This window comes from Chamaea fasciata, unplaced genomic scaffold (assembly GCF_029207755.1).
Source record: "Chamaea fasciata isolate MVZ Bird 193981 ecotype frontalis unplaced genomic scaffold, bChaFas1.0.hap1 SCAF_11, whole genome shotgun sequence".
NCBI classification, from domain to species: domain Eukaryota; kingdom Metazoa; phylum Chordata; class Aves; order Passeriformes; family Sylviidae; genus Chamaea; species Chamaea fasciata.
Genome location: NW_027094096.1, coordinates 6,011,720 through 6,033,290, shown reverse-complemented (window position 1 = coordinate 6,033,290; position 21,571 = coordinate 6,011,720). Strand labels below are relative to the sequence as shown.

The 21,571-nt window shown below is 47.5% G+C and overlaps 1 protein-coding gene across 3 annotated transcripts in view; it reads left to right on the top strand.

The window, feature by feature from the left end:
- The window catches only part of PPP2R3A (protein phosphatase 2 regulatory subunit B''alpha), a 56,405-nt gene extending 37,346 nt beyond the window's left edge, over positions 1-19,059 (top strand). For all 3 annotated transcript variants that reach the window (XM_066194145.1, XM_066194146.1, XM_066194144.1), the window contains exons 7-14: positions 3,954-4,040; positions 6,226-6,382; positions 7,870-7,918; positions 8,394-8,483; positions 9,441-9,616; positions 10,089-10,207; positions 10,986-11,092; positions 15,280-19,059. In XM_066194145.1, coding sequence (XP_066050242.1) covers positions 3,954-4,040; positions 6,226-6,382; positions 7,870-7,918; positions 8,394-8,483; positions 9,441-9,616; positions 10,089-10,207; positions 10,986-11,092; positions 15,280-15,370 — 876 coding nt within the window. In that variant the 3' untranslated portion in view covers positions 15,371-19,059. The remainder of the gene's footprint in view (positions 1-3,953; positions 4,041-6,225; positions 6,383-7,869; positions 7,919-8,393; positions 8,484-9,440; positions 9,617-10,088; positions 10,208-10,985; positions 11,093-15,279) is intronic.
- Positions 19,060-21,571: the final 2,512 nt, after the last annotated feature.

Genomic DNA, 21,571 nt, shown 5'->3' with positions numbered 1-21,571 from the left:
GTGCACCCTGGTATTTGGTGTTTCAAGTGCATGAGAGGGTGAGACTGAAAGGTTTAAGGTCACACTAGGGTCAGTTTCTGACTGCAGTATCCATGGGTCAATGCCATGTGTGGTTGCCCTGGCTGCTGACAAAGGCAATTCTCTGCATCTGACTCTATGGGTTCCTCTTAAGTCACACACTGTTCCTGTACTTTTCAGGCAAAAAACAAACATCTTTGTAGAGTAATCCCTCACATGATCACCCTTGCTGCCCTTTCTGAACTCACCAGGGGCACTGCATGGTGTGGCTGAGACCAGCTGTGTGAAGCTGAGCTTCCACTTCCAGACAACTGAAGTGTAAGCTGCTACTAAAGGGCAGCACATTTTCCTTCCTCTCTCATTTTGCACCACTTCCCTGGTGCCTGGGCTTGGTGCTGTGTCACCAAACCAGTCACAGAACCAGACTTTCATAAGTACACAAAGCTCCTCAGAGCTTCTTGATCCTGCTTGTATGTCCTCTGTGCTTTCCTGCTGCAGTGGGAGCCTCTGGGCATCCTCACTGGCAGTGCTGGGACAGAGGTGGATTCCGGGGCTTGCTCCAAAGGCAGCAGGGAATGGTGGTGCCTGTAGCTGAGGAGAGAGGGCTGTGGAGCAGCACACATGACAAAGGTGAGCTGTCCTTCAGCTGTCAGGACAGCACTGCTCTGAGCGTCCGAGCCAACAGCAGAATCCCCCTCGGGGGAGCAGGGTCAGCACGTGGGGAGGCAGGAGGCTGCTGGGCAGGCTATGCCCATCTGCAGGGGCAGCACTCAGTCCTCTGCAGGAGTTCCTATTGCTCACCTCTCCTTTCACAGACAGTTTGGCACATCCCTCTTTAATGTTACAAAATCCAGTATTTCCATCAGGAGGCAATGAAGGAAACAGCTTTGTCCTTGGATTTTGAGACCACTTGGATCATTTTCATTGCTTCAAGGTAGAGTGCCTTATACCTCCTTACAGAGACAGAGTGCTGCATTTGCTGCCACACAAGAATTACAGTTCATGTTTGTGTTACAGACAAGGGCCATAAGGACACATGGCTTTGTGTTCATTGCTGGGTACAGCATCACTTGGCTGAAATCTCCTGGAGAGTGACCTCACAGTCTAGAATGGGTAAGATGTGAATGCGCAGTTCAGATCTTTTTGCCACCTCAGAGCCTTTTAAAGGGGCCTTTTGGCAGGCTGAAATTTTATCTGTATCATATCTGTTTTATTGGCCACTCTATTACTAAACCAGTTGTATTTGTTTCAACAGAGACAACTCCTGAAGCTGGTGAAGATGATGCAGAACATCCCAGAATATCCTGTGGCATTTGTTGTAAAGCTTTAGTGTGACTTCTACCTGAGTGTTCAAGCCAGGCTCAGAGTTAGCAGTGCATGCATGCAGCTCTTGGAAAGCCGTGAGCTAAAAACAATTTAAAGATTAAAGCTTGTGGAAAAGTACTTCAGCTTATACAGTAACACCAATGCAAATGTGTAAGGAAACAATGGCCACAGGGATTAATAAAGGTTCCTATTTTGTCCACAAACGGTATTGCTTTTGTTCTTCTGTGGGAGGATGGTGGAAAGGTCTGGAAGTCATTCATGGATGGTTTGAGCCTGGAGGTCAACTTCATGAGGATGATGGGCAAGTAGAAAGAGGCTCCTCTTTCCAAAGGCTAATTAAGAATTTGACTCCCTGATCCTTGTGCCCTCTTCCAACTCAAGATGTTGTTCTGTGGGTCTGCGGTTGTGTACTGAATTCAGAAAAATGAAGCCAGTTATGGCCTAAGTGACAAGTGTGGCTTGCATGCTGCACATCATCTCAGGCTGAGTAATGACATTGTAGGACATTTCCCAAATGCTTTTTTCGACAGCTTGGTATTTATAACCTGGAAAAGAAAAAGAGAAGTACTGAGATTTTATAGTGAGATATATACCATGTACTGTCCATGGAAACTGGGCCATTATTTGAATAATAAAGCCTTCACTGAGTGACTGGACATGGCAAGAGACATGAAAAGAGATCCCATTTTACCTCTGAATGGCTTATTTTTACAGATAGGGAGCAGATGGAACATCTTTATCAATGTGGTCTAGTAGACAAACAGCTTTTTGTGTGTCACAAATGGGAATAGTTTGTTGTCTTTTACTACCCTGCAGGCAGAGGAAAAGAAGAATTACTGGTATGGGGTCTTGTTTCTGATTCTTAGGATTGCCATTTTTGGATCCTTGGAATGGTGTGAACACCCTGTATTTTTAAGAGTTGCTACGAAGTTGTCAGGTGTGATAATGGGTGATGTGTGAGGTGAAACCACTCCAGTCTCTGAGCTCTTGTGCAAGCTGGCAGCAAAAGCCAAACACAGTCCAGAAATAGAGACCAGAATGGCAGTGGCTGCCAGAGGCATGAAAGAAGAAACAAACATTGTGCTTAAGACCAGAAAGGATCATTGTGATTACCTAGTCCGACCTCTTGTGCTACACAGGCCACAGAACTTTGCTCAGTGGCTGCTACAGTTATGATAGATCTGGTTTTTGGTCTGTTTGTAATTAAAATGACACCCAGCTTTAAAAGGATATCCACCTTTTAGGCCTGGAGTGACCAAGGGCCTGCAGCGTTACCAAGAGGTGTCATGTTCAGCTAAGTTGAATCTAACAATTCTCTCTCTTGGGGTATATTTGAATCCATTTGATATCTTGTTGCTCTCAGAGTTGTGTGTGCCATCATCAGTTACTGTCTCCCTGTGTATCCCAAGGCAGACTGTTGGGAGCATTCTCATACTTGGTTCTGCATCTGGCCTGGACTAAGAACCAGCACTTGTTTGACCGAGTGCAAAGTACGCCCTTTAGTAGTGCTTGCCCACTTGAAACTAGTTCTGGTTAAAAGAGGAATCCATCCCATTTATTCTGCTAGCTGGATTAATCCCTGTTATGTCCACATTGTTGTGTAAAGTCAATTTTTGTGTTGGAATAGTGTACACTAAAGGTTACCAGAATTCTGGGGGAAGGTGCCAACATGTCAGAGATATCAAAGGTTTGATCAACAAGATTCCAGTGCTGATGGTCAAATTAATTCTATTCCTCCTTTCTCATGCTGGTGATATTTATTTGTTGTTTGTGTATATTTGTTGGCCCTGCTAGGTTTGTTCTTGCATGTGCTTGGTCACACGTGTGTGTTTTTCCCACTCTGCGATGATACTTGACAGCTGACAAGGAGCAGATTGGGAAGGGCTGTTTGCTTTTTGAGAAGTTGGGAGTGAGCTCAGTCTCATGCTTGGAGCTGTTTGCTTTTGGCTTCTGAGGGTTCTGTGCCTCTCCCCCATGATTTTTGCTCATTTTCATCAGAGGCATATCTGGAAAGGAGGCAAATGAGGTTAACACCTGCCCAGAATAATTGCAAACAGAACCTCTTCTGTTTACTATCAGCAGAGGCACTGGGAACACGAGGCATTGTTATAGTTTCAATGGGTCAGACATTCACTGTGCCTTTCATTTCCATGTCTTGCTCCTCTGCAGGAGTCAGAAGAGTCAGAAGTCCTTTTTTTTTTTTTTTTTTCTTTCTTTTTTCTTTTTCTTTCTTTTTTTTTTCCCCAGAACCCTTTTTCATGGGGGATCCGTGCAAACTATGTCCCCTTAAATGTGAAAAACTCAAAGTGATTCATCAGCAATTTGATTATGTTCCCTGATGTAAATAATGCATCTGCATGCCCAAAGAGCTGAATTTAGAGCAGTGAAAATATGTTCAGGCTGGAAAGGGATAGTGCTGTTTAAGAAGCAAATGTTGCTTTCAGACTGTGTAGTCAATTAAGGATAGCAGTATCTACAGAAAAGATCACAAAACAGTTTTCAAAAAGAGGTCTCCTTAGGATGAGTGAATAAACCAAGGCACTGCATTTCAATTCCCAAGCTGCTGTGTTTCAGGAGTTGATTTCAAGAGCATTGTTCATATGTTGCAGGTGATACAGAGGATATTCTACACAGTCAATCGATCCTGGTCGGGGAAGATCACTCTAACAGAGCTGAGGAAAAGCAACTTCCTGCAGGTACGTGGGGTTTTGTGGGAACAGGATCCAGAGTGCAGCATTCCTTATTCCTGCGGCTGGATGGTGAGGGAGCTGCACCTGGGCTGCAGTGGGATGGGCCAGGTGCTCAGTGCCAGGAGTGCTGGGGCTACTGGAGGGGCTTTGTCTGAGCTGAGGTGAGAAGAGCAGGGGCAAGAGTGGCCCCAGGGCACTGAGAGAAGATCGGGGTGTGACCGGGCTCCAGCCCTGAGGCCGCATGGAGCAGCAGCCTGGCTCCTGGTCCAGGCAGCAGGAAGGGAAGCAGGACATGGCACTGCATCCATGTGAAGTGGCTCACAAGCAGCCAAGAAGAGCTGCAGGAGTGGCAGGGGTAGGAGAGCAAATTTCCTGCCTCCTAGGCAGCCCTCAGCCCACTGACAGCTGGTCAGGAACATCTCTGCAATTGCAGGATGAGGCACCTCGGGAGCTGATCTCCACAGGATAATGAACGGAGCTTAGTTCTTCCTCCAGTGCCTGTAGTGTGTCCTTATGTCAGGATTTGGATCTCTGTCCTCTGTGTATTTTGCTCAAAAGAGCGCCAGGTTAAAACTGTCTCAGGCTGCTCATGTCCAGCCCAACCTAAAGAGCTAGAAAGTGTTGAGGCTGAAAGGTGAAGACTGGCTAAAATAGTGAGATTTCCCTCCTGCATCCTGTTTGCCCTTCCAGGTGTAGTGTGCTGTCTTCCTCAAACCCCACAAGTATGAATTCACATTGTCTCTCTTTTCAGACATCATCTCCCTTGCTTGACCCCATCAGCTAATGGAAAAATGAGTGCTCTTTTGAATTGCCTTATGCCAGTCCAAGCCCTGGGGTCCCTGTTCCTTCCCAACTCTGTTGCAAATAAATCTTCCCAGATTATCCTGCATCTTTATCCACTCATTTTCTCCCTCTGAACATTCTTTCCATTTTTCTCCTTCCACACCTACTCTGCCTTCCATCTCCTGCAGCAGGGAAGTTCAGCTCCTTGCTGCATGTGTAAATGGCATCTTTGGCTGTGAGCTACAAAAGAAAAAAGTAGTTATGGCTCCTCGAGTGATTGTCGTCTGTAAAGAGAGGGAGAGAGCCTGAAACAGTCTGGTGAGGCCAGTGAGTGGTGGATCAAAGGTGTTGAGACTTGGGTGTCGGCAAGTCAGAATAGTGCAGGTCTGGCAGTGCCATCCTGTTATCCCTGCCAGAAACTTCACTGAACCTGGATGGGATATGAGAGTTTTGTTTGGATTCCTTGGATGTGGAGGTGGCTGCAAGTTGATACTGAAATACCGGTGCCAACACATAACACAGCATCTGTTTTTATGGTTATGGATAGCAGGGCCACTGAGCCTGCCTGCTTGGAGACACCATTCCTTGGGATAGCTCAGGCTGTGTTTTGCCTGCTCCCTTGGGAGAGGCTGTGAGGGCAGGGGAGGTCAGGCCTGCAGCTCATTGGAGCCATGATTTATTAGACAAGAAGGTTTCTGGTGTCCCATGGCCTCAGCACCAAGAAGAAAAGTAGGGAGGTGGCACTGGGAAATGTGCAATGCTCTCTTGTTGCTGAGAAGGACAGGGAGGTATAAAGTGGGAATGAAACATGGATGTTAGCAGTAAATGTTTCCTAATAGGACATGTCAACAGATGTTATGGTTGGAAATAAGTTTAACCCGAATGATTTCTGCAACAACACAGGGAAGTCAGTGTGATTAGTTTGGGGTCCATCCTTCCTGTCCCAGTCCAGGTGTGAGTCTGGAACAAGACTTGATTTTGCCCTTCAGGAGGCAGACAGGGATGTGTGATGGGTAAAGGCATCTCAGTTCCTTTGGAAGACTGTGGACTTGCTGCTGGAAGTGGCTCTCAGAGTCCCTGGTGCAGGTCAGGATTGTTTCCCAGGCCATGGATCCCAGCTGACACAGCAATTTGTGTTCTGTTTCTCTGCCTCACTCTTTACTAGAGCTGAAAATGAACAAAAATTGTTGACAGGAGTGGCAGAGATGAGCTAAGCAGGATGGCCATGCCAGGTGCTCTGTAAGTACCTGCTAAGGAATACAGCAACCCCATCTATTGGGGAAAGGCTGCACTTTGGATTAGTTCTCAGGGCTGTGTTCACCCACCTTCCTGAGAAACTGGAGCACTTCAGCTGCTCAGCTGCCTCTTCATCCAGGTTTAACTTCCCACTGTATTTGTACCTTTTCAGACTCTTGCTCTCTTGGAAGAAGAGGATGACATAAATCAGATCACAGATTACTTCTCCTACGAGCACTTTTATGTTATATACTGCAAATTCTGGGAGCTGGATACTGACCATGACCTTTACATCAGCCAGAAGGACCTGGCTAGGTACAGTGATCAAGGTATGCTGCCTGCAAATGTGGTGGGGTGAGGGCATTGCTGAAAATAGAATCTTCCTACTGAAGAATAGAGCCTGCCTTTAATTTGGTTAATTTGATGCCTCAGAAAAAGTTTTAATGTAGGCACCCATCTCTTAAATAAATGTTGATTTAGAGATGCAGTTGTACAAGCTTAGGCACAGAGAACTCCAGGACACACTATTTTCTGCATGAGTAGCTACAGATGGAGCTTCTGTTCATTTGTGGGTTATTGCCAGGAGGACAGGCAAATTGTTTATTATTTACTGAGGGCTTTGCAGGAAGTTGGAGGTAGGGACAAGAAGGATGAGCCCATGTGAACTTCAGAGATTGTTGAAGTGCAATCTAATTATGCATGAGAGGAATCCAGAGTCCAGTGAAGCTTGGGTGATTTCAGCTTGCAGATGGACTCTGGAGAGTGTCTCTTCAGTTCAGCATGGAACTTCCTTTCCAGAAGTTGAGCAGATGCTATTTTTGAAGGTTCAAGGGCCATAGATAAATTAATGGAATACAAATCCACAAAGGGCTAAAACACCCATGTGTTCCAAGTGCAGGCATTTATGGGGAGGCCACGGGGGTTCTGGGTGAGTGTGGCAGTCACAGGACTCAGGAGTGTTGATCATAGGGCTGGGTTGGTGGGGATGGAGGAGTGCCTCCCTTGGGGTGGGTGATATGGGAGATTGGTCCCTGCTGGGAAGCTGCAGTGTGGAATGCAGTATTTGCTGTGCAGGAGGCTTGAGAGCCCCGAGTTGCTGGGGAGCCAAGGATTAAGGGGTGAAGCCATGGGTGCAGTGCCCAGCAGCCTGTCACCTGAGGCGTGGGGCAGGCTGGGTCAGCCTGGCTGCAGTGCTGGAACTGTGCCAGGACCACAGGAGTGATGGAGAACGTGTAGAAGGAGTCCAGGTTGGGCTCTGCTGCCTGGGGTGGTGAGGTCACTGTGTAAACCCTGCCCAAAACTGCTGCTTGGCTTGTGCTCTGCCATAACAATCTACGCCACACATCTCCTGGCTGGCAGAGCCTCACTTTTATGCTGGTGTTTCATTGTCTTCCCTGCAGCATGGTTGCCACAGCCTGTCCTTTCCTCAAAAGTGTTTTGTAGGGATTTGATGTGTTATTTTTGTTTGATAACCAAACTTCTTTTGCAGTACACACTGGGATAGTGTCCTTCTTCCATGTGACAAATCCTGCTGCAGCAAAGTAGGAGTAACATGCCCATTTCCAAGGATCCAGATAACAGTTGCCATCTTTGTGGGACAGCGTGGTGTTTGGAAGGATCCAAAGGCAGACACACAGGGAGAATCATCTCGGGGTTTTAAAAATGCTGCTAAACAGAGGATGGTTAGACAGGCAATGTAGTTAGAGCCTTCTTTTAACAATGGGAAAGGGCTTTGTGTGGATTCAGCAAGAACAACTGATGGTAGTTATTCCTGTGAGCTGTAGCCTCATTTTCTCTGTGTTTTCCTTGTTTCCAGCTTTGTCAAACAGGATCATTGAGCGGATATTCAGCGGAGCTGTGGTGAGGTGAGGAATAGCACATTTCTTGGGGGAAGAAGGGAAGGGAATTTCTGTCAGGCTGAGAAATACAAGTTATTCTCAGAAATGTCCCTGATCAGAATGGTTTCAAACAGGGTGCTCCAGCTGGAGCTGCCTGAACATGGAATGAGACTTCTGGGTATCTTAAGAAAACAAAAATCCCATAGAATGGGATAACTGGGCATAGCTGGAAGACGTGGCCCAGGGATAGCTGGAGAGCACTGCTTTGAAGTCTCTGGAAAGGGAAGTGCTGTGGGAGGGGATGTGGCAGATGAGCTTCAGCTCTGCGGTGATAAAAGGCAGCAAATTCTGTGCCTGGTGCTGCAGGGTGCAGGGACTACAGGCTGAATAGGTGACAGTGCCCCATTTTCTCTCACTAATGCTTTGAAAAATATCTTTGATTACATCCTGAGTATTTAAAGGCCTGGTGATTTTTAATTTTTTTTTCTGCTATGTCTTCTAGAGGCACTGAAGTTCAAAAGGAAGGGCGCATGAGTTACGCGGATTTTGTGTGGCTCCTGATTTCAGAGGAAGACAAAAGGAGTGCTACAAGGTGAGACTGATTTCTGTGTCTTAATAAAATCATTGAGATGAGCAAATAAGATATGGAAACTTCTGGGACCTACCACTTTCTACAAGAGAGAGCAGCTTGGGGTCTGGGGGCTGTTAGGAAGAAAAGATCTTACTGGTGATGGTTGGTCAAATCATTTGCCTTTCTTGAGGAAAATTGTATAGAAGCAGAATTTTCTTGTAATTTTTTATATCTTGGCAGTCACCAGTGCCTTTGATCACCTCATGCCGTGAGGCACTGGCTCTGAGCACACACTGCTGAAGTGCTGGCAGCAGTTGGGCACATCCTTTCACAGGTGGATTGGGTGTGTAAGGAGGGGAAACTTCACTGTGGCACTTTGTAAAACCTGCCTGTGGCCTGATTTGTGCAGTCGGGGGAGACTGCTGTGCAGGGGTGATCCAGATGTGCACATGAGTGTTAGCACAAGGAATCTTACACATAACAAGCGAAGAAGAATCCAGAACTGCAGGCTTGGACCCTCCAGAGGGGAGGAGGGATTCAGAGTGCAGCTGCCTGAGAGCTCAGCCTTGTGTATAAAGGAGCAAATGTGTGCATGACACGGCTGCCTTGTCCCTCACCAGGGTCCCTGCAGTGTCCTGGGCTCAGAGATGGCTCTATTTGGCCAACTCTTGCTGCTGGGTCAGACAGGGACTCCCTGCCCTAGGTGAGCCCCCCTTGGGCTGCAGCACAGTGAACACTGGTACAGGTGAGAGGTCACGAGTGTGGCTGTGCTGCTCACAGCCACCTGGGAGACTAACAGGAGGTGCTTGGAGTGTTGGCCTGTGCCCTGACTCTTCTCAGCAGGTCTTGTCATCCCTAGGTTTATGCCAGGCTGTGGCAGAAGAGCCTTGGGGGGGCGGGTAGGGGGTGTGCACTGCTGCAGTCTCTGCAGTGTGCATGTCCCCGTGCAGTGCTGCAGTGCCCCTGCTCTGTTCCCAGCATCGAGTACTGGTTCCGCTGCATGGACCTGGATGGGGACGGGGTGTTGTCCATGTACGAGCTGGAATTCTTCTATGAGGAGCAGTGTGAGCGCATGGAGGTGATGGGCATAGAGCCACTGCCCTTCCAGGACCTGCTGTGCCAGATGCTGGACCTCGTTAAGCCAGAGAGGGAAGGTGAGTCCTGTTTGGGCAGAGCTTTCACCCCCTTTCATTTGTGGGGGGTTGAGAAGGTAAAGCCACTGTGAAACCCATCTACAGGCAGAGCCCTGTGTGAGAGTCCCAGGGTGGAAATTACTGCACATTGGGCCATGATGTTGTGCATCAGGAGGTCTGACATACTGAAATGAGAGAGCTCGTGAATTAACTGCCTGGCGCTGGAGCAACAATTCTTGTGTGCTCCAGCTGTGGGATGTGCTGACAGTCTGCACTCTAAAACTGAACCATCCACATGCCTTCACATTTCATGTGAATGTCAAAGGCTTCCATATGTATGTGAGATTTAGGCTTAAAACACACCCATTTATTGAATGCTGTTAAAATCTATGACTGACTTGGGAAGGAATTTTGTGCTATTGAAGCCTACTGGTGTTACAATTAAAACTTTTGTAAGAACTCAGTAACAAAACCGTGTGGGGTTTTTCTGTAGGAAGAGTAACCTTGCGAGACCTGAAGAGGTGCAGAATGGCTCATGTGTTCTTCAACACCTTCTTCAATTTAGAGAAATATCTGGACAATGAACAGAGGGATCCCTTTGCAGTGCAAAAGGTATCAATCACCTTTATTTCTAAATAAGAAAACCTCACACTCATCTTTGGAGTGCTCCTGAACGTAGGGAAAATCCAGCTGAATAAAAGAACACTTTTTTCCAAGTACAGCTTACTGATTGTCTCCCAGAAGCCTCTTATCTGCTCAAAGTACACAGAAGTGGAGGGAATGCCAAAACCAGCTCTGGTTCCCTCACAGTTGTTCCCACATAATCTCCAATAAAAATTTTGTGGTTCCGTGATTCAAAGCTTAAATACATCCCCAGACAGAGCCACCTTGTTTGTTTGTTTGTTTGTTTGTTTGTTTGTTTGTTTGAACTGAATCATAATAAAAGCAGTCAAGTGGGATCAGGGGGATAACTTATTATCCCCACCCTGTAGTAAATGGCAGAGGGCCAGGTATTTATAGAGGTGTTATCCTGTAATCTTCTCTAACTTAGCAAACTGTAGAGTCCCTCAAAAGATCAATTACAATTAACCTTTGGTGGACAGATTTGAAACCACTGAGTTCTTCCATCCTGTATGGAGTGCACAGACTGAGCTAGAGCACAGCAAGTGTGTGGCTGTTGCATTTCTGAAGTGGAGCAGGTGCAGGGTTTTGGCATCTCAGGTCACATGCTGAGCTTTACAGACCCTGAGAGGTATTTTTTCATAGTCCTTTATGTGCAGATGTTCAAACACTGTAAGATGGTTGTGACTTTCTCAGTTCAGGCACTTTTCTCCTGGCTGTTTCCATCCATTCCTTCCCACCCTAGAGGCTGACTGTGTGATCTCTTTAGGACACGGACAGCGACAGCCCCGAGCCCTCAGACTGGGACAGGTACGCGGCTGAGGAGTACGAGATCCTGGTGGCCGAGGAGTCTGGGAATGAGCAGCTCCAGGAGGGGTGAGCACGGGCCTGGCACTGCCCTGGGCACACACAGCTGCCTCCAGCTGGGCTTTGGTGGGGGCACGTGCTGCCACTGCCAGCAGAGGCAGTGGAGCAGTGGGATGAACGTGAGGCTGGGACAGCTGCTCCCTGCAGCAGGAGTAGAGCAGTGCTGGGGGCAGCCACTTGGATCAGCTGCACACATCAGCGAAGGGAGGAAAAAGACAAAGCCTATTTCTTTTGGTCTCTGTACAAAAACAGAGATCAAACGACTTTTGCTGGTCTTGGCCCTGTAATTGACCATGTCACACTGTCATAGATTAGAAGCCATAGCTCTGTTACATTTATTATACCTAGTAGAGACTTTCTTTAGTCCAACTTTGTCTATTAGTCTGTGCTCTTCATAAGTTATACTTGAATATTTTCATTCATTTACTGAGTTTGTTGAGAGTTTTTTAAAAACATTTGGTTTCTTCAATACCTACACTCAGTTTTCAGCCTTCTGTAAGATTCTGGACAGACACACCAGCTATCTTTAGCCAGTGAATTTAGACAGACCAGTTGTTCCAGAAGTCTGTGGGCAAAGGCTTCCTGCAGATAAATGGAGACTCGGTCTAATCTTCCTTTAGATTTGTGTCTGTGTTGGCATCTTCTTTAGAATCTTTCTTTCCACCACCCTGTGTTATGCTTACCCTGTGTTAATCCTGCATGATTCAGGATTGCATCCAGGCTTTATAAGCAGTATTTATAGAGCCAGTAGTGTCTTGAGAAGATTGCATCATTTTCAAAACTTCCCACACTGGAAATTGCTTGGGATAACAGTAGCACCTACTAATTAGGCACGGTGATTTGCAAAGCTGTTGAGAGCTGTTCCCCTCTCTGCCTGTGCATCCAAACAGCAACAGGCTGTTCTCTCAGCCCCTCTGAGCTGCCTGGCCTTTCCGTGGCCTTCACAATGGAAGATGAGGCAGGGCAGGATGGAAGATGAAATTGCTGCATTCCCTGCAGCTGTTTTGCAACACCTGTGTCTTCAGCACAGAAAAGAAACAGGAGGCTGCCATTAAAGCTTCATGCAGGACCATGAATTCCCAAAGTCACCAAAACCAGGGGAAGAGCGACAGGTGATGTCAGATTTTTGAAGCTGGTCTGAAGCAGCTCTGTGTCTTCCTGCAAAGAGCATGTCAGCAACCTGGCTGCTAGCTTTAAGAGCCCCTGAAAGCTCTGTAGTCATGGCAGCAGGATTAGATCTCATTTGTGGAGCATAGCAACAGACCACGAAGGAAAAAAGAAAGGAAAAAGAAAAAACAAAGAGCTGGATGCCCAGACAAATTTGCCAGAAAGAGCCATTGAGTTTTTGCACATACATTATTTCTGCTGTGTTTTGAGCATGACAGAAAAAGGGAGTGGGGACAGAACCAAGACAATGCCTGGTGAGCTCTGGGAGAGACTGAAAGATTTTTGGCTGAGTTAGCTGGCAGAACATGAAATCTGGTCTATGTGTTACAAGTACATTTGAAAACAAGCATCATTCAGCAATCACAGATGCATCAGTGTGTCCCACTTCTGTGATTAGCCCTGTCCCTGTTTCTCTGGAAGGAAAGTTTCTAAAGCCGGTCAGTCTAAAGCTGGCTGAGGCATGCCCAGGAGAGAGCCCTGCTCCCAGAACAGCAATCTCCTCAAGGCAGTGAATACTCCCACTATCCACAGATACTTCCAGCATGCTGGACTCCATTGAGAGCTGCAGTCACCAAAAATAAGAGGAGGGTCTTGTCATGCTCGAGACAACAACAAAGCATCACATTTCACTGGAAGCCTCAGCTGATCTGAGCTCTTCTCAGCCACGCTCTGCTCTCTGACCTGTGTGGGATTCCACGGAGAGAGGCAGTCCCTGGGGAATGGACACTCACCCTGCTCTCTGGGGGCAGCACCAACAGCTGGCTCTGGCCAGCACAGGCCTTTGCAGATACAAGCCTTGGTTTTGCAGCAAGCCAAGCCTTCCCTGCAGGGCAGGGCAGCAATGGGCACTGCTTGGTTCACTGTCCCAGAACCCAGCCTCAGCCAGCTGAGGGACATGGAAACCACCACTGCCTTCAGGGAAAGAGGTCTTTCTACATGGGAAGGAAAAGGAGGAAGAGGATCTTTTATCAGCGGCTGGTGGGGAAACGTCACCTGAGCAACAGGGAGCCAGGGCACAATGCAGAGCATCCTGCTCAGAGTGGAGAGGGGGGACAGAGGCATAGGATCAGAGGATGTTGGTTTAGGCAGCTTAGAGCATTGTTCTTGTCTCACTCCAGTTGTCTGATGGCTCAGCTGCTCCATTCCCAGAACCCAGCAGTGAAAGGAAGGGAAAGGGGGAACAAGGACATTGTTGAACCACCCAGAGCCAAAATGTGTTTGCCAGAAGGAAGGGCAGAAAGAAAGAATTGCCTGGAGTAATTTCCCTCCTGTGAACGACCTAGAGTTGCCACAGTTGAGTCATGAGGAATGGGTGTTAAACCTACACAAGCCCGTATTTGTTTTTATGGGACTGAAGTTCTGAAACTGGCCTGGGAGGAGAGCAAGGATTGATTACCTTTAGTGCTAATCTTGTTCAAAAGCATCCCAGAGACACTCCTTAGCTATAAAGGTGGAAAACATTTATTCCAAGATGGGAAAGGCAGGCACTGTTGAGCCTTAAGGAACAAACCCATGCAGTGGAAAAGTAACTCACTGGGAAAGGACAGTGGGAAGTCCCTTTTGAAGCAGACATGAGAGGGTTTAGTGCAGAAGCAAAAGACACCTGAAGGAAAAGACTATAATGGACCTCCAGCTGCTGGTGAGTGTGCAATGCAGGGAAGAGGTCACGTTCCATTTGTAGGAGAGAAAGGGACAAGGCTAACAGGTGGTGGTAGAATTGGAGGAAAAGGAAAGAGGAAAGGAACATTCTAAGAACAGCATTCAAATGGAAATACAAAGTGTTCCTCAGCTGCATCACTTTAAACCAAGGAGAGATTAGAGAAGCTGAGGCACCTGCAAACATTCCCAATCCATTCCTGGTGGGGAAGGCAGAGCAACAGCCCCCACAGGTACCACTGAGGCAAGAAAGATGCAAATCGCACATATTTTGGCAACCTTGCAAACGTGGTCAGAACAGGTTTGGTGCAGGATCCAGACCAGACCGTTGTTTCCCTTCTCCCACTTATTCGAGAATCCAGAAGGTGGCAGAATTACTAAGCAGGTGCTTTCCCTATGGAACAGAGAGGACAGTGCTCTCCAGGGAGATCTGGGCTGGTCTCCCCTGCACACGGGAGGTTCCTGCCTTCAGCAGGACAGACCCTGACAGCCTCCCGAGGGTTTGCTGTGCCTGCAGACAGGTCAGCCGAGGGAAAAACACCTCAGGAAGGGGTAGACAATTCCTTCCTGGCACATCCATGCTGGGCTATCAAAGGAGTTCACCTTTTTGCAGCTCAGTTTACCACTGAACACGAGAGCCGTTCCTGTGCTGGCCACTGGAGCACCTGCTCCAACATTTCCTTTGTGAGCAACCTGGCTTTAGAACAAAAAGAAGAACTTTAATTTCTTGGGAGCCCTGCAAAACTAACCCACAGTAGGCTGTGACTGAAGGGAAACCTCTTAAAAACATCATTTCTTGGGACTAGGAATGGGCTGAGAGCCCCAGATCCATATCCTGTGCTGCAGGGCATGGAACCCAACTAGCTTGGATAATGCAGCCGGAGCTGGGAATTCCTACCAAACCTTCTCAGACTGTAAATGCTCCGTCCTGGATATCAAACTTCAAACTGAGGAAGAGAGGAACATGAAAGCGTGGCCACAGTTGTTATTCTGTGTCTGTCAAAACACACCTCAGCCAAAAGATGCTTTGGAGCAGGTGTTTCTGAGCCAAGGCTCCTCTGGGGCTGTGGTTGGATGACTATTTCTACACTGAACTACTGAGGCACTGGGAGTTCCTCACAATTGTTACTGAAGCTGAGCACCAGGGAGAATTTGTTCTGGAAGCCTCAGATGAGGCTGGAGGGGAGCACAGAACCAAATCTGCTGTCAGAGTACTGACTACTCCCACCCTCTTCCCATGCCTCAGGAATCTCCTCCTCGAGGTTCACCTCTCACATGCCACTGCATTTTAGCCAGCTGCCTTAGTAGCTACTGAAATAACTGCCCTGAAAACCAAAATACAGCTTTTAAAGACACACCTTTTGTCTTTGCAGATCATGTGAAGAAGACTATGACACAGATGAAGTCTTACCTCCCCCTGAAACTGGAGACAAGTCAGACAAACTAATTATCTCAGATCTCTGAGCGTAGAGAAGTGGAAGACAGCCCCATATCTTTCAAACTGGATAGCATTCAGTCCCAAGGCACTTGGGGGTTTTCCTTAAATCCATCATTGGAACAATGTGCTTTATTCTGTACACTGAAACTTGAGAGCCCTTTTTGTCTTCCTGTAAAATTGCAATAAGGTAATTTCTATGAAAAGGCTTTTTACAATGTGTTATTGTGCACACTCACTGAAAATGGTGTTTGCACCTTGTTTCATTTATATATAAATTCTGTTATGTCCCCAGATGTGCAATAAATGCCAGCATCTAATGATTACCTGTAACAGCTGCATGCAACATCTACAGTGGTCATTTCTCTGTCCTGTGCCACTCTGTCCCCACCAGGGGTGACAAAAGAGCTGCCAAATTAACTTAAATGTGTGTCTAGAAATCTTTTAAAACACAGGTCACAGTGAAGTTCTTTTTTTTCCTTCATGTCCTGGAAACTTAGGGGATGTGCCTGTGCAGGGGGAGAGTGAAGTCCCTTTGTGCTTTTACCCTGGCTGCTGCACTGTGGAGCTGTGAGCAGTGGCAGCACCACACCAGGTCATGTTCTCTAGGAATTTGAGATGGAGTTACCTGTTCTAGTCCTCTGTGCCCTCCTGTGCCAATCTGCCTCTGGCCAGAGCTTTCTCTGTACAGATTTCTACTTTGCAGAAGTGTTTTGCAGAGTATTTACAGCAAACACAGATCTCTGCTGATCGGCTACTGTGTTGAGACTGCTGTGCCTGGCCTGCACCAGTTCCGTCCATTCCTGTGTTCTCCTCTCCTGTGGCCTTTTTTAACCTGTAGCCAAGAGACTAAGCTGAGATAATGAAGAAAAAAAAAATCCCTCTCTTTTAACTAGTAAAGGAATTAGTCTCTATTATTGCCAAAATTAATTTTTCTCCCAGGCTCAGGGAGGAAATGCTGTAACTAATGAATTCCTGCTTTAAGTGCAAAATTAAACCAACTTTTCCCCCTAGAATCACAAGCGATACCTCTGTTCCCAGCACACACTGCTGCTGCAGCTGTCCCTCCTGGCCAGCAGGAACTGCCTGTGCTTCAGCACAGGGATGATTAGAACAAATTCTTAATTGTAGCCCTCATTTATGCACAAGCAGGTCTGGGCCTTACCTTCTCAGCTGGGCCAGGTGTGAGCCCTCCCAGCTGTGCCCAGTCTGTGATGCTCCTTGTGCTCCGCGTCTCCTGTACCCACCTGGGACAGCCTCAAGCTGTGTTTCCTGACAGAATTCCTGGGAGCTGCCTGTCCCTGTGCCCAGCCAGCCCCCGCTGCCCTCCCTGGAGGCAGAGCACACCGGGCAGTGGCGAACTCGCGTGTCCCCAGGGACAGGACTGCATCCCTGCGGTACCTCCAGGGGTCAGTATCCAAATGAGGAACGGGCTGCTCGCTCCAGTGCACTGTGTGCTTTCCCAGGAGCCTCTGAAGCCCAGGGGGATGTGCTGCTTGCCTCCCTGGGGTCAGAACTCTCCCACCATCAAACTCGGGAAGAGATGAGGGTTTCAGTTGAACTGACCAGATGCATAAACACCCCCCCAGGATCCTGGACTTGGTATTTGGGAAACTTCTGGATGCCCACATTGGTAGCAAAGGCCCTGCCAGGTGCTCTGCATCCCATAGTAACAGATGAAGCACAGAGCACTCTGGCCAAACCAAGGCAAGCCCCTGGAATGCAGCAAGCACACAGTGTCTGGATCCATTCTCCATCTGCCATAACCTCAAAGGGAAAACCTTCCCTGGGAGTGATTCCACAAATGCCCGAATGCAGAACCACCAGGGAACTGACGGCAGGAATGGACGGAGGATGGAGGTCCCAGAGCTGCTGCTTGTAACCAGCTCCAGCCACGTTTTCCTGAGAAGAACCTGGGCACAGCACTGCCGTGGCCCAGAGGGGCCTTTCGGTTTGATGTCCCTTTACATCTCTCCAAAGACTAAGATTCCTCAAAAGGAACAAGAACCTGACCCCATTCTAGGCTGAAATGGAACCCTCACGGTCCTCCAGCAGAAGCAGCAGTACTGCAACATCTCGTTTGCCAGTTCTGGAAATCCTCACTCACCCACCACTTCAGAGTCTTTCTAATCCGCCTTTTGCAGAGGCCCTTTACCTGAACCCCTCCCTGAATTCAGGCTCCCACCTCACCAGCCTGAACTGGTGCCTTTCTTTGCACAAGTCAGAACCCAGAGTCTGTTAAAAGTCAGCAGCTGCCTTCCCAAGGTTTGGTTCGATAAATGGAGACAGGAAGCTGATAACTGCTCTGCTGAGCCCAAACCAGCCCCTCTCTCCTACAAACATTTAGCATTGCTACAACAACACAGAGTGAATCCAAAGCCAATCCATGCTTTCACCCCCAAATTTACAGCAAATGTTTTGCATTCTATGTGAATAGAAGGACAAGCTGCAGAAGCCGCTGCTACTGTGCTGGCAGTGCAAAATCTGCAGTAATATTCCAGGAATGGAAATCCATTCTCTCTCCCTAAAGTACTTGAAAATAACCATAATTCAGCAGGCACAGGTGCATCAATAGAGGATGTGTTCTGCACCCCAGCTGTGACTTAGCCCTGTCCCCAGCTGCTCTGGATGGAAGGTTTGTAACTCTGCAGGATTTAAGTGAGGTAAATTTGGGAACTCCTGTCCTACTTCCGTGCTTTTTTCTGGGATAGCCAAGGGTGCTTGTGTCCAGCCAGCAGAGCTGCTCAGCTGCAGTGAAGCAGCCCCAGAATCCCTGCCCAAAAGATTTGTAGGAGGCCCTTGGCTGTGGCTCTGCCTCCTGACTCCATGTCAGTGCCACTTCAGATGTTGCATCCCTGGAAGGACACATCCTGCATTTTTCAGTGCACATCCAGCTCACACTGAAGGCTTTTTTCCTTACAACTAGTCAGAAAAGTGAGTAAAATTCAGTTCTGCATGATAAAAATGTGATTGTGCTTATTTGTTCTCTCTAGTCTGCTTTTGTCTAGCAAAATGAAGCCCTCTGTTCTTACAAACCCCTTGCTTTTGACTGTTGTATCACAAATATTTTCTCTCTGCAGTACTAAGACGGGAGGTATGGCTCAGTGTAACTGCTGGAATGGTACTAGTTGGATTTTTTCTTTTTCTTCTAAAATCTCAGTAGTATTTGCTGCATCCCAGTTTTTGGCAGTGAACCCTGGGCACTGCTCCAGCTCCCCTCCTGCCTGCGAGGGGCAAGTTCTGCAGAACAGGCACGGACAGCAAAAAAGGGCTTCCAAAGCCTTCCTGCTCTCCTGAACCAAGGATTTAATGAAGCTGACTCAAAACACTCTAACCAAGGTACTGGGCTTAGTTTCTGAAACAAAATAGTCCTGAAAGACCAAGACTAAGTTCACTGACCTGTCACTGTAACAGTATGGATTTGGAGTCTCTAGATCAGTATCTTAGGTCTATGCAAACAAAACTGAACCTCAGTGACGAGCACGAGCTACTGTAAGAAAAACATAAACAGAGCTTCCCCTTGTGTGCTCATCTTCTCACTGTATCACTGGGTGAGGGGGTTAGAAACTGAATATTTAAGAATGATAATAAAGGTTCTCATACTTTGTAAAAGTAGTTTTGGAGACATTTTGTGGTGGCATGGTTTGATCTTTGTATTTTTACTTTATATTTTCTTCTTTTTTGGCAAATAAAGGACTTTTGAATTTAAAAAGGAAAACCTGTCTCGGTGGTGGGGTCGAGTGTTACTGCTCACTTCATCTCCAGCTGCCGTGCTCAACTCTCCTTCCCTGCTGTGGTGAGCTCACACCACCCGAGTACCTGCAAGTAAATGCTTTCCAAGCCAAAATTCCAGGCTTGCTTCTCAAAAATACTGGGATAAAGCAATCTGACCACTTACCTCCCTCACATCTGTGTCCTCAATGTGGAGCACTGTCCCTGTGATGATTTACCAGAACACCCAACTCCCTCATTTTAACCTGTCCTGAAAAAAAAAGGAAGAGATATCTCCTAGATCATTTGCAAGTGGAATGAAATATATATATATATATATATATATATATATATATATATATATATATATATGTATATATGAAAAAGAAAGGGGAAACCAGTAATGCCTTTTCTAATTTACCTATATGCAAATGCTCAAGCAGAGTCAGTGTGTTGCTCTTGTACTGCTTCACCAAGGGGTGCCTAAATCTGTCTATAGAACAGTCACCTTTTGGTGAGTTTCTTTAGGGTATCAAGAGCACTTCAATTTCTAAATTTAAATAGTTAAGACCAAAGATCTGCCTGTGATGTTCTCGGTAGTCCTGGAAACAGCATCACCTACCTTTCAGAGGGGATCTCCTCAGCTGTGCCACGCACACTCGGAATGATCCTTACAAAGGCACTTGTTTGTATCCTTTCAGTTCTCCAATTCAGCAATCAAAAATTCTTTTCTGTTTTGTATAGAATTTAAATAAGAATTATCGGGGGGGTGGCAGGGGGGTTGCTTCTTGCATGCAGTAAAAAGATAGTTCTGTGCTGGGTCATGCCAGAACCTCTGCACCGTCCCTGTGCCACAGCTGTGGGATCTGTTCCTTGAAAACTCTGGGAGTCTCACTGAGGGAGCAGCTCCCTGCTGTGCCAGAAGTTCCTGCCTCGGCAAACAGGCTTTTCGGGTTTATTTCCCTCTAACTCCGCAGGTTCTTCTGACACCAGCAGATGCTGGGGCTAGCAGGGGCAGCCCCGGGCAGTGCCGAAGGCACCCAGGGGAGCCTCTGCTCAGGAGGCAGCGGTTCCCTGCCCCCTCTGTTCCTGGGAATGTTTTCAGCTCCCATGCAAGGGAAGAACATCTGCAGGGAGAGGCTGCTGTGCCCGCAGTGCCCCTGGCTCTGCACCGTGGTCAGACAAGCCAGGGAGCGAGAACAGCTCCTGCTGGGAGAGCCACAAGGTAACAAACACATCCAGCGGTTAAGCTTTTGTCTCCCTGTCCCCCCCTCCTGTGGGATTTCATCCCAACCCCTGGTTTGTCATAGAATCGTTAAGGTTGGAAAAGACCCCCCTGATCACCAAATCCAACCTTTGACAAAGCTCCACCCTGCCCTCTAAGCCCGACCACCAGCAGCCACACTGACCTGTGTGTTTGAATGTTTTTGAACGCGTCCTAAGGTGTGACACCCGGGAGGAGCCTTTCCACCCCACACGGAAGAGCAGAGGGCTTCTCCTCCTCGTCCAGAACTACGTTCAGATCTGGATGGTCAGAAGCACTGGAATTTGTACCACTCCACGTGACCATAAACTGCTGCTTTTTCTTTTTGACTCTGCTCGACAAATTACAGGGTTTTAAGAAAGTTTGGCAGTTAATCCCTGCCTTCAAGGGGATTGGGAAGAAAACTGGAATATCACACACTTCCTGTATAAGGAATCCCCAAGCAGCTCCGTCTGTGTTAACGCTGAGAACAGCTCCTGGATCCAGAGCAGGAGGAAGGCCGGGAATTCCCAGCTGGAGCCAGGCTGGAGCTCCAAGGATCACAGAGCTGCACCCCACCAGCGACTCTCCAGCTCCTCGGGATGGACAGCAGGGACAAGTCCCTCCTGGGCTGTGCTGGACTGCGCTCTCACCCTGCCCCTGGCCCAGCCAAGGCAGGAAGGCCCCTCACCAGGAAGCTGCTGTGGAAGGAATGCTTTCCCAACAGGAGCTGCTGGAATTCCTGTCAGCACCAAGACGAGATCCTTTGCATTGCTCAGCTCACGAACAACTAGCCAGGAGGGCAAGGAAACCAAACCAAGCCAACCCTAATTTAAACAATTAGGGAATTAATCATCAACACACTAAGTAGTATTTAGACAGTGAGTTCAACATATGCCACACTGATGCCTTCAGCAGTTGCAAAATAGAATTAGAAAACTAACATTTATTAAATCAATTTGAATTTTAATATACATTTCAAGAATGTGGCAGCATAAAAGGAAATGTTTTTAGAAACAACCTGAATCTACCATTTGCAGTTTTACATTAACCATCAGGGCTCTCCTGTCGACGCTCCGAAACACTCTTGACCTAAGTTCTCCAACTTTTGGTACCACATCGAATGCAGCAGTGAGATAGTAAAGATTCCAAATACTCCCACATTTCTGGAGCAAAGGTACTTTGCATTTAATTTAATGAAAGTCCTAAAAATGTACCATCAACAATCTCGGCAAAACCGAACAGCTCTGCAAAAGCATCCGGACACAACCCGTGC